The sequence below is a fragment of the Leucopleurus acutus genome (assembly GCF_964270905.1).
Source record: "Leucopleurus acutus genome assembly, chromosome: 2".
Lineage (NCBI taxonomy): Eukaryota > Metazoa > Chordata > Mammalia > Artiodactyla > Delphinidae > Leucopleurus > Leucopleurus acutus.
Window position 1 is genome coordinate 135,534,036 of NC_139143.1, and position 13,179 is coordinate 135,547,214.

The following is a 13,179-nucleotide window of genomic DNA, read 5'->3' on the forward strand; positions in this document are numbered from 1 at the left end:
TCTGTTTAGGCTATGTGAGGTTTAGAATGTCTGTTGACATCTAAGTGAAGATATGGAATAGGTGACTGGAACACAAACCTGAAGTTCTGGAAAGAGTCCAGGACAGAAACTATATTCTATCTTTCTCTCTCTCTCTTTACCTACCTATCTAGTTTTAGAGCCATGAGACTGAATGAGGTCAGCTGGGAAAAGAAGGGGGTCCAATATAAAGCCCTACAGATTGAGATTAAAAAGAGAAAGATGGCCAGCAAAAGAGACAAAGAAGAACTGACCAACATGGTAGAGTAAAAACCAGGAACAAGGGATTTCACAGAATTCAAGAGAATCAAGTACTTCTAGGAGGAAATAGCTCTTTTCTTCTACTGCAATAACCTTGGAGACCACATGTTCCAGATGGAGGAAGGCCACAAGATTCCCTTTGGACTTTGCAGGTTTTTCTTGGTGTCATCTCTTCCAGGAATCTTTCCGTGACGTTCCAAGATAGACTATAAGCTCTGAGTCTGAGGATCTGACTGGTTATCATTATGTCTGAGCACCTGGCATAGTTCCTGATATACACACATTCCTCACAGATCATCCAGAGAAGTATTTTTCCCCTAGTGGCTTCTTTTGGAGGGCTTCATGGAAAACATTTCTTCCCATTTGGGTGATCACTACCTTGTCAAATAGTTAAGCTCAGGCATTTACTTCTTCCAGGATAGATGTTGGGCTTAGAAGAGACCACAAGAAGAAGAAAAAAGGGTAGGGACACTCACTGGATCTAAAACATAACATTTTCCCTCTAATGAAAATGTTTGTAGGTAAATCCCTTTAGAATGTAAAGAACCATTCATTCTCATTTCCTGAAGACTTAGGCAAAAAGATGCAAGTATAATAGTTTCAAGTTTAGCTAGTTTAGGAGTCAGCAAACTATGGCCCATGGACCAAATCTGGCTGATTCCTTATTCCCTGTTTTGGTATAGCCAGTGAACTAATAATAATGGTTTTCACATTTTTAAATGGTTGAAAACAAGTCAAAAGAAGAATCATTTTTAGTGACATGAAAATTTTATAAAATTCAATTTTCAGTGTGCAAAAATAAAATTTTGGACACAGCTTTGTCTATGTATTTGTCATACTGTCAATGGCTGCTTGCCTGTGATAACAGTAGATTTTAGTAGTTGTGACAAAGGTCATATGGTCTGCAAAGCTGAAAATATTTACTATATGGACCTTTATAGCAAATGTTTGCTGACTCCTAAGCTAGACTTACCATCTTGCTTGCTAACTAAGATGGTAAAATAACCTGTAGTATTTAATTGTTCACACCTAACCTATCCTAGCAATAGTTCAAAGTCACAAATGAATGAATAATTGTCTAGCTTCTTAATGTGAACATGGGTGGCTGCAGCTGGTAGCCTTGCATTTTCTCCTCTTTGGGATCTCTCACCAATCACCTATGCCATCACCACAGTGGGGGAGGACTTCTCCTTTGCTGCTCTGGCACTAGTATGAGAATTTAACACTTCCTTTATTAATTGTTCACAGTCACATTTAGCAAGACCAAACATATATTTAAGACTGAAAAATGGTGAATGAACAGACAGAAACACGTAACTGATGATACAGCTCTAAGGAATGGCTCATTCATCTTTATTTTGGAGTCTCCTCCTGGGTGTTCAAAATGATGACGGAGTGCCTTCCCCCCAACATCTGGGCATATTCTCAGGCATGTTTGGACACTATGCAGCCCAAATTCAGACTGTTTTCCCACTAGAAGTAAAATATGATTGCTTGTTTCCCAGTATCAGGCCCACTGATGGTTACTGATTGCTGGACTGTCCTCCTAAACATAAGAAAGTTATCTCTTTCCTTCCACCCCTTACTTAGTGGTCATTTTAAGTGTTTTTCATGGAGGACCATGACAAGAGTTGAATTTAATGACATGGGAAAGGGCCATACAGAGTGAATAATACCCTCATTCTCTGCTGGAGTGCTATAAATAACTGTGCCCAATCCACCAGGAGATAACATAGTGCTCTGTTTTGAGTAGCCAAGGCTGCAAAGAAAAAGCTCTACCATAAGATCATTCAGTTTTAGACAGTAACTAAAAAAAAAAAAAGAAAAGAAAAAAGCTTACTAGTATTTTTTTTTTAAATGCCAAGTTATATATCCGTACACATCTCAGGGGTCAAAAGGAAATAGTGTTAAAAAAAATTCACACCTTTTAGGTTTACATCAGTTGGTGTTTCATACAGAAACTGATGACAGGAACAGCGGTTAGAGGTGAAAACCATGAAGTTTAGAGTAAGAGAAAAGAGATCCTACAACAACCCACAGAAAGATCAAACACAAAAAAGGGAGATTCAGACACTGAAAGGAAACCAGCAGAGCTTGGTAGCGTGGTGTATCTCAGAGAATGCGTTTCTCTCTTTATGAATGTTTGCAATTACTCTGAATAAGCCAGCTTCCTAGGTTCAATTCATAACCATCTACGAGTTCATAACCGTAACAAGTTGCTGCACTCATTGTTATGATGGTGGTTTATTTTATAGGATATGAGAAAGTTACCATCCTGCCTTGGGTTTTTAATGCAACAGATAAACACTTGAAAAAAAAAGAAAGAAAGAAAAACCTTTTCATACATCTCTAAATGGGTCATTATCAAGTGTGAGTAAAAATGATAAGAATTTACAAGCCCAGAGTTTCCCTAGTTTATACTTTAGCTTAATGTGATATAACTTAAAAATTTTCAGCCTATTTACTACCTTGGACTTGGACATAAAATATGGCCCATTTCCAAGAATTTTATCTGTACTATGTATAAATAAAGTCTAAAAATCCATGAGGTATTTTTAAAATGCATTACTTTGACATTGTAATAAAAGGATAATAAGAGTAAGCTCCGGAGTATAAAAATGACACACATTTAAACAGAGAAAAAGTGGCTCAACATTAATTTAAGAGATTTTTATCATAAAATGAGAGGAATAAATTATAATTTGCTGAATGAATTCATTTAAAAATATTTTTTTAAATAGCGAAATGCAATTATTGTCAGAAGAAAGGAAGAGTATACAATTATTCTACAATTTATATATTATTTATTTTATTAATAGTTTACATCCTTGAAAGTCACTGGAGTATCACTGATAAGTGTCATCAGTTACCAAAAATCACTAGTAGCTCACAGAAAATGAATGTAGCTTAATCATTAGGCTAGTTTACATGCACACATATCTATAAGTTTCACAAATAAGGACTTAGCTTTTCTGACATTAATGCTTCAAAATCTTCAGATAATAAAGCAACAGATTATGTGTCAATTATTTTTCCTCTGAAACAAATTTTCATAAATTATGAAGCTGTATACTGTATCACTGAGTGCTTTTGAAAACTAATATTCAGATGGCTATTTCTTGTATCTCCAAAGATTTAGTATTGTCATAAAGTTTATATAAGCATTTTTGCTTTTTCGATTATACTTCAATAAAATTGTCTTCCCAATAATTACCAAAAAGAAAAGTCCATCAGACTTAAAAGTATATTTGATCTCCTCTTTATAGCTATGGGCAGTCTAGTGGTACTCACGTGAGCAGTGAGTATCAAAGGTTTGAAGAAGTGCAGTGCTGTAACATTTGGAGGAGAGAAGATTGCCAGATGTTAAACTTTATTTTAAAATGTTGTCTCCAGAGTTTACCTTTTTTCAAGATTTTAGTATGGCTTATAAAGCCATATTAATTTTCATAGAATCCAAAGGGTAAAATGTATCAAGGTTTAATGATAAAGGAATGAAATTACTGGTTGCAGCTTTGTGGAATAAGAGAAAGTAACTGAGAAAGTAAGTGAAATAGAAATAAGAGATATAATCAAACATTACTGAGGCATAAACTTGTAACCAGCATAACATGTGGCAAACAGGAGTAGGACTTACCTAATATTAAAAAATTTTTAGCAATATAAACGTATCTCCCTGGACAGCTTCAATACTTAAGTCAATGTCAAAATGAGCTTGTTAATTAATGCACTCATACTTTTTGATTCAGTAACAGTTCTTTAGAGATTCTATTCCAAGGAAATCATTACATCTTCCTCTCTCTCTCCTGTCTTTCCTCCACTCTATCCACCTCCCTCCCCTCCGTTTTTTTTAGACACATACCTTCTTCTGGTGTTTGTGTTCTCAATGATTCACTCCAATCACTCCAACTACCTTTATAAAGATGTAACTTAGAGGAAATCTGAAATTCATATTCTGTAAAGGGTTTCAGATCCAGCAAATCATGTCTTCCTTTGGCATTTGTGGCATTAACCTTGAATCCAACAAGATTTTAAAAAGTGCCTGTTAATACTAAATTAATTTAAATAAAAGGTAGGAAAACCAGACCAGATAACGCTTTTTACTTTTCAAATCTGTCATTCAATAAGAAGAAATATCAATGACTGGGTTACTGAATACACGTGATGTTAATCTGAAACAATAGCTTCTCATTAATAAAACAAAAAACTCCTGGGTCTAAGAATCCATCTATATGGATTCCAAGGGGGGATCCCGAAACCAGCTGAAAAACAAGATTGAAAACTACCAGTTTTCAAAAGGGCCTTGAAGAAGCTTGTTTCTACACTAGAGATTATTCTTTATTTGGTTACAACCAGGATGTGATGAATGTTTTAACACAGACATAAAACTGGTCCCAAACAGAAAAATTTAATTATATAAGAAAATTATATAGGAAAAATTATAGGTGAAAAATTTAATTATTATACCTCTCTACATGTGGAGCTGATCCTTTGTTATTATTATAAGCCATTATATTTTACAAAATACTGGAAGGAATTATAACCTTATATTTTTTATTGTAAAAAATTTAATGTTTAGGGAAATTCCTGGTGGTCCAGTGGTTAGGACTCCATGCTTTCACTGTCAAGGGCTGGGGCTCAATCCCTGGTAGGGGAACTAAGATCCCACAAGCCACGTGGCATGGCAAAAAAAAAAAAAAAAAAATTAATGTTTACTATTACATCAAAATGTGAAGCTTTTTCTTTGGAATATTCAATTCAGATAAGCCCCTCTTTGAACATTCCCTAATATTTCTCTTTCCAATATGTTAAAAAAAATTACTAAAAAGTAATAATGGAAGTAATGATGGGGTAGGGGGTAAAATAACGAGGAAAAATGACTCACTAGAAATAAATTGTAGAAAATTAATGTGGATTGACAGAAGCCTGTGGCTTAAAAAATTTCAGAATCAGTGATCAAATTTTAAGATATTTCTTAATAAACAGAAGTGTAAGTGACTGGTATGTCTCAAATGTGTATGTGTACTTTTGGGCTAAATATTCTTAAACTCCATATTTTGCTGGTATGAAAAGAGAGATCTGGGCATTGCTACTAAGAACCCCTCCCTGGTTTCCCCTTCACTCTAGAGACCATTACCATATTCCAGGACCTGCTGTTAATGGGCCGATATCTGAGTCGATTAAGCAGCACCAGCCCCTCATCTCTCCACTGAAGGGTACACCTGCTCACGGAAGCGTTTACAAAGTTGATTCTGATGTCCCACGGAGGAAGAGGCCTCACTGGTAACCAGGACAAAAAAAAAGTGTGATTCAGGCTCCATAATTGGAAATTGTCTTATGTATTGACATGGGCTTACAAAGAGTTGAACAAATCTCATTTCTAAGATGCATGGCTACTAAACTTGGTGAAATAGACAAGAGAGTAGTCCCTGGCTTTTAGAAAGAAGAAAAGGTTGGATTCATTTCTAAATCATTAAAGTAATTCCCTTTAATCTACCCTCATTTTTACTAAACTACGATGAACATCAGTAATAATTTCGATTCCATTTAATTCAATGATTGAAAGAAAACCAATGTGCCAAAACCCAGGAGTTCCAGTGGCTGAGAAGGTAGAGGTGTGGTTAGTGGTGATCACCTCAGAAGGAGAAGAAATATTGGTAGGAAAAGCCATAGGAAAGAGAGCAACAGAGGAATAGAAGAGAAGAATAAGAGGGAAAGAAGGTGGCTAGAGATGATCAATGTAAAGAGATGGAAGGTAGAATGGGCAGAACTTTGATAGGGAAATATAGAGTAGATACCGACGTTCAGACTCACAGTTAGCAGTATGTGTGCAAAGAGGTGCTTTGGGAAGAGAGAAGAGAGACACATAGTGTGAGGCCAGAACTTCAGGCAGGCCTGAAGCCCAGTCCTACGTGGGATGTTGAGACCTTGGGAATGCCTGGGATTGGCCTCTGATTCAACTGGGCCAATTACATTTGCTCAGAAATGTGCTGGGACTGGCTCACTCTAGCTCCCAAGCTGATGAGAGGGGTGGAGGTAGGTATTCTCTGAGGAAGATGGATTGGTACAATGATACACTTTCTTTATAGGTGGCACCTGGCTGCTCTAGCCCTGCAGGCCAACATGCAGCCTATCTCAGAACAATGGAGTAGCCATGGGGGTGAAAAGACACTTGAATAACCTCACATGACCCTTGCCTCAGTCAGATGGTATCACTGGCAGCCAGTGCCTTCATGGGATTTGAGGCCAGGGGGCTCTTATTTCTCCAACAGAGAGAATAATGTTCAATATCCCATTTTGAACATCTCTCTATAGCTCTAGAGACATACATCCTTTTGCTTGCATCAAAGAAACATCTATCCTTTGCCTATGCCTACTGGCCACTTTCCATGAACCACTGTCCCTTTTGAAACAATCACACATAGAACATTCAAGTGATTTAAAAAATAATATTCACGTGCTAAAGATCGACACTTAGAAAAAGTGAAATAATACATACCTATGTCCAACAATGTGAATGAGGATGGGAATGAAGAAGCACTCCCAAGACTGTTGATAGCAGTAACCTTGGCTGTGTAACTAGATTCAGGTGATTCAGGGGTTAGGTTAATTCCAAGGTCCAAATGATCACAATAGTGATCATTACATTGCTTCTGCAAGGTTAAATTTTTTGGTCCCTTTAACCTGTAAATGAAAGACGATTGTGTTTAGCAAGATACTTTATGTGCTGTTGCCTTCTTAGCACAAAGGAACAAAATGTTCATATATTTAAAATTCCTCACATTTTTAAGGTGAGTTTTACTACTAGGGGATACACAATGGGAATATTTGTATTCTGTGGTCATAAATAGGACCATACTTCACCCCTCTCTTTTTTTTTTTGGTAGGACTGAGACTTTTTGACATTCGTATGGGTGAGTAACCATCTCTACACTGTCTGAATTCCCAAAACCCTGGCTGACATCTTATCTCCTTAGGACAGATCCAATCATCCAAAGGATCCATGGCCACCTTGGCATTTACTGCACAGAAATGCCAGATGCTGGTACAGACCAGAACCATGAGCCCCACTGCCTTTTCCTTATCTCCTACTCACTTAGGCATAGTGCTACCAGCGGGATCTTTGGAGAGGATTACAGAATCAACTCCAAGGAAAAGAATCTCCCAGACTCTCTCTTTTTGTGAACTCTCAGGTCAGGCAAAGGTGCTTTAAAAAGAAACTCCTCCAAGGCAAATGGAATGCTACCACAAAAAAGAGTCTATTTATAGACTCTAAGAGTCTATACCATGACCCTAAGAGTCCACAACTGCAGAAAAGGAAAGGGATATAATGCAGCCAGTTTAATCCTATAGAGCAGGGAAGAACAACTACAACGTGGGCCTTGGAGGCCCTGAAGAGAACTCTGAGTTAGTCACACTTTAGATGAATAAACCAGTTTTACTTGATGAACACTAGAATTTTTTTTAAAGTATCTAATTATCTAGAGGTGTTTATTGCTTCTTCTCTCTGGTAAAACTAGAACTGTTCGGTACTTCTAAATGTCATCTAAGAGAAGACCTACCAAAAAAGCTGCGAAAATACAGTCTCACTCACTGTAAAGTATAGGCAGTATACAGGTGGGTGTCTTGTCCTCTATCCCAGGTGCATCTCACGGTCCCACGTTCTCCCTTCTGTATACAAGATAAGTTTTGAGGCTGTTCTGGAACAACTTTAAAAATAAATAACAAAACCACCTATTTTAAATAGCACACAGGTGATACTTCAATTACATTGTTATTATTTGCCAACAAGATAACAATACTTCCCCTATGTCTCCTATACCCAGAGGAGCTGGGAGCTATTTCAGATCCCATGAAGTTCAAATTTGCCTCCTAGGCATGAATTTCTTCTAATAACCATGGCAATAATAGTGAATATGGATCAAACAATTATTATATGCCAAGTCCTATGCTCAGTGTTTTATGTGTGGTTTTTCTCAATTGGAAATCATAGCAGCTACATCAAGTACCTAAGACTTAGAGATGAAGTATCTTGCCCAAGATTACAAAACGATGAAGTGGCAGAATCAGGTCTCCAGCCCAGGAGTGGCTGACTTGAATCCAAGCCTTTCACCACCGTATTTTACTCTTCTCCCTGACAGGTGAACGTCCATTGCTAGCTCCATTACCCCGGTTGATGATGAGTTTACTTTTTTAGAATGAAGCCCATTCAAATATTAGAAACGTTTAAAACTGAGGGGCTTTCTTTCTCCATTGACCTGAGATTTGTTGCCAAGGCACTTTTACCCACTGGCCCTTAGTCATGCCTTCCTGGGCTGTACCACCTAAATCTAATTTCTGCAGCATCACTTGGAGGACTTAATGAACATGTATAAATTAATTCTTTATGTACACAGACATTGAGAACCTTCCATGGGCTAGGCAGTGTTAGCTGTGGAAATGCAAAGGTGAACAAGGCAGGCATGGTCCCTTCTATCATAAGGTGTGTATTTTTTTTTTTTTAAGGTGTGTATTTTTAAATGAAGCCATTTTATAGTCAAAGACAGAACTCAAAGCTAGGAGTTTCTCAGATTTAATGGAGATAAGAGAGAATACTCTGTCACTGGGTCATCTCATTCTACCCTAATACTGAGACTCAGATGTAGACAGAGGCTTCCTTTGGGTGAGATAAAACAAGGGTACCACCGAAGCCCTAGACATTGTCTGCTCAGAAAAAAAGAAAGCTGTAATTGATGGAATAAAAGCTTTTTTTGTCCTTAGCACACACCATAGATCTGGGGACAGTAAGTACCCACTGTGTGATCTTGCCCAGATGAGCTTCTCAGAGCTTCAGTTTCTTCATCTATAAAGTGAGTAGAACAATATGTAGCTCATAGAGGTTTGTTTAATGGAATAATAAACTCTTTCTTTTCCTAGGATAATAGACTCATATGTGTATATATAGATATACATATATAGATGTATACATTTATATATCTGTATATACAACCGCTTATGACTAATACTATGTTAACTTTTCATTTTATGTACAACACCTTGTTTATCTTGGAGGTAGTCATTTTCTTGTTTTTCCATTTGTTTAGTTTCCTTATTATTAATATAATTCTAAACTTTCAAGTCAATTATCTGAATCACTGTTCAACATACTCAGAAGCACTGAGAATTCTATTTGTTTCATCTGCTTGGAGACCAGTTTCCGGGAGCCTTGTGAACTTTCCAGTGAGATGGGTTTGCCTCTGTGCCTGTACACAGCTATCTTTCTGGAACTGCCAGACCTCAGTGTCCTGGAAATTCCTTCTCTTTTTTTTTTCCCCTGTGTTGGATCTTCTGTTTCTTAGATCCAATGCTTTCTTCTTTCTTGATTTAATTACTTGTGCTGGTGGAGTATATCCTCCAGTAGTTCCCTGGGAAAGGTTGCAGGAGAGGAAACATTTTGAACATGGCTAAAAACGTCATTATTCTACCCTCACACTTGACTGATACTTTGGCTGAGTATAGACTGTGCTTAATGGGGTCTCTTTTCTTTCATTCTTATGGATTCTCAAAGAGATCATAACTTCTGGGAACTTTTAGTTTTTATGTTGGGAAACATTTTTGAATTATTTCTCTGATAATTTTTATCTGTTTTTTTCTTTCTAAAAATCCCTAGTTTCATAGGTTGGACCTTCTTCTCTAATTTTGTATTTTATCTCCTATATTTTAAAACTCTTGATCCTTTTGCTCTAATATGAGGAAAAAAACTCCTCAGTTTACATTTCTTCCCTCCTATTGAGTTTTTCATTTCCACTTATTTTTTTTGGGGGGGGATGTTTTTTATTCTCTGAATATTTCCTTTTTATAGCATCCTATTTTTGTTCTACATGCAATATTTGCTCTTAATTCCTCAGTGTATCAAGGATAGATTTTGTTTCTTAACATTTCTTCTCCCTGAATACATCTGTTTCTTCCACTTTGCTTCTATGCTTTGTTCCACATGTTTGTTTCAGTTTCTGTTCTCCATGTTAGGCATTTTCCTCAGATCCTTGTTTTTTTTTTTATTTTTTTTTTATTTTTGGCCACCCTGTGTGGCTTGTGGGATCTTAGTTCGCCAACCAGGGATTGAACCCAGGCCCTTGGCAGTGAAAGCGCTGAGTCCTAACCACTGGGCCACCAGGGAATTCCTGGATCCTTGTATTTTTATTCATATATAGGAGGGGGAACACTACATTATAGATTGGAGCTCTGTGGGTATGTCAGTTGAGGGACACTTGTTGACTCTGGGTTTCACTCCAGGGTGATCTGACAAGGGTTTCTTAGGAACCTCTATTGCAAATAATTTTAGATATTTCCTCTTAGCCTGGTCTGATTTCCAGAAAAGGATTTTCTAATCTGCCAGGAGGAGGGTACAGGTCTGAAGGGAGCTATATGCCAATGTCCTTTTCATCCTTCTGTTTTTCAGTGCGTACCATCAATCTCAACTGAATGGGCTGAAACTAGCTCAGTGGCCCTCTGATACCAGGCCTCCAGGGCTATGCCAGTGTAGAAAAGCAGCAAGTAACTGGATACATGAAATTGGGAAGGGAATCTGAGAATCTGTTTTTTAAATAGATTTTTCAATTAAAATCTCCCATTTTTATCCCCACTGCTACCCTCACTCCCAGCAGTATATGGTATCACCAATTTCTGTCTGTCTGGGGTGGGAGCTTCTGCATTAAATCAGGTTGCATCTTGAAGTTTCTCACTGCCAGCTGTAGGCTAAGCCAATTATCACTGGCCCACCTGTTTTCCAGCTTCCAAAACTTTGTTGCTGTGTCTCCCCTCCCATTCCTTTTGTCCTTTAGGGTTTGTGCCTCTAGAAAACTTTTTTTTTTTTTACTGCATCTTGGCTTTATTTCACAAGGAATGAAAGTAAATGCATGTGTTCAAACCAGCATCATTACCCTAACGCTTCATACAGTCGTTTGATGACCAAATGAGATAAAGTACCTGGCACTTTTGCTTAATGAAAAAGTTACTCACCCTCACCTTTACTCCTAAAAGTTTGCAGAGCATCTCATTTTAAAGACCACAGCTCTTACCCACAAATCAAGTCAACTTTCTCGGTGTGAGTTCCCTGGACCATGAAATCAAGGTGTCTACTTCAGCCCAGGACTTAGTTTGGGCAGAGACTGTCTGTCCCAGGAGAAACCAGATGTGATTCTCTTCAATACAAATATATAATAGCCGATGCTAAGGAAAGGTCAGAAATCAAAGTCTCTGAAAATTAAAATGGTTTACCATGTAATGAATTGTTATGCGTATTATGCTTATTATTTTTAAAAGCCCTATTTACTAGGTGAAATAAAAGGTCTTAGAAAAACAGCTTTCAGAAATATCAACAGCTAAACATATATTGAAAACAACTAAGCAAGGATCCATTGTCTTTCATTTATTTCCTTGATTGTCCAAATAGTTTGTGGCCCAATCCTCTGAGGTTAGGTAGAGCACTGGTTGTTTAGTTACTGCACAATTTGGATGAGCTCCAGGCAGCAGAGCAGCACAAGCCCAGGAAGGGGCCAGAAAGAGAAGGCTTAAAGGCCATTTACCCATTCCCAGTTCTGAAGAACCAGTCAACTTTATGACAGGCCCACTCAGAGTATGCAATGGCACTATGGGCTACTGCTTATCACAAAAAAGAAAATGGGCTGCTCACTCCCTCACTAGATAGGTTTAAGCTTACTACACTGGGTGAAACCAACATTCATTGTGTCTTTTCTTGGAATGACTAGCCATACTCAGAAAAAGGTGTTGCTTCCAGTCAGTTCTTCACCTCAAAGGTGCTAAACTTGTTCAAAGAGCAGCCATTTGATAGTGTGGTTACCACCTGAGTATGCTGCACAAGCAACATGCCAGCAGTGTCACCCAACTGAGCTGCACTGGGCAGATACCCCTCACTATCTCCCTAGATCTCCTGATGCTGCAAACTGTCACAGATGTATCCACAACCTCTGGATGGAAAAGTAAACAAATGAGGGCTTCCCTGGTGGCACAGTGGTTGCGAGTCCGCCTGCTGATGCAGGGGACGCGGGTTCGTGCCCCGGTCTGGGAAGATCCCATATGCCGCGGAGCGGCTGGGCCCGTGAGCCATGGCCGCTGGGCCTGCGCGTCCGGAGCCTGTGCTCCACGACGGGAGAGGCCACAACAGTGAGAGGCCCGCGTACCGCAAAAAAAAAAAAAAAAAAAAGTAAACAAATGAAAAGGGGTTACATCACTCTCATGCACCTAAGCAAAGATAGGAAATGGAATGGAATGGCTTAAGGACATCTGCAAAGATACTGACTTTCAAGGCCATTGTTAGCCCCCTAAATAAGAAGAAAACACCTGCAGCACTGTGGACACCTGGAACTGACATCACAGGGCTGAGAATGTCTGATACCAATATGGTATGATGGTCTGTAAGATTGTGAATTACCTGGATGAAATATTCAGGTGTTCTGAGGACAAGGGAGGTGAGGACTAATGGTGTTTTTAAGAAAAAAATTTCATTTTGTCTATAACCAATGCTTATACTTCCTTTCAAGAGAAACAGGCTCAGCGCTCAGCATGCTGCACACATGAAGAAAAGAGTAAAACTGATGGAACTGCAACCCTAGCGCTCATCACTTAAGTGCCTCCTATGTGACCGGTACTAGGTTAAGCACTTTGCATACAAGGTGTCATCTAATCACTACAACCATCTTATGAGGTAGGTGTTAGTATCTTCATCACACAGATGGAGAAACTGAGACTCAGAGAATTGAAATTGTCTAAGAGTCCACTGCTAGTGGCAGTGTTGAGATTCAAAGCCCAGGTACCTTTTACTACACCACAGGCTATCAGAGCTGAGAGTACGTGACCCATAAGTGGTGTGAACAGGAGCCCCTGATCTGGAAGAGGAGTACAGGA

The 13,179-nt window shown here is 38.4% G+C and overlaps 1 protein-coding gene across 4 annotated transcripts in view; it reads right to left on the reverse strand.

Moving 5' to 3' along the window:
- Window positions 1-13,179, reverse strand: part of IL12RB2 (interleukin 12 receptor subunit beta 2) — a gene marked incomplete at its 3' end in the record, with an annotated part of 68,946 nt that overhangs the window by 52,086 nt on the left and 3,681 nt on the right. For all 4 annotated transcript variants that reach the window (XM_082865635.1, XM_082865634.1, XM_082865633.1 and 1 more), the window contains exons 3-6: window positions 7,871-7,985; window positions 6,776-6,960; window positions 5,414-5,556; window positions 4,139-4,289 (exon numbers count right to left, since the gene is read on the reverse strand). In XM_082865635.1, coding sequence (XP_082721761.1) covers window positions 4,139-4,289; window positions 5,414-5,556; window positions 6,776-6,960; window positions 7,871-7,985 — 594 coding nt within the window. The remainder of the gene's footprint in view (window positions 1-4,138; window positions 4,290-5,413; window positions 5,557-6,775; window positions 6,961-7,870; window positions 7,986-13,179) is intronic.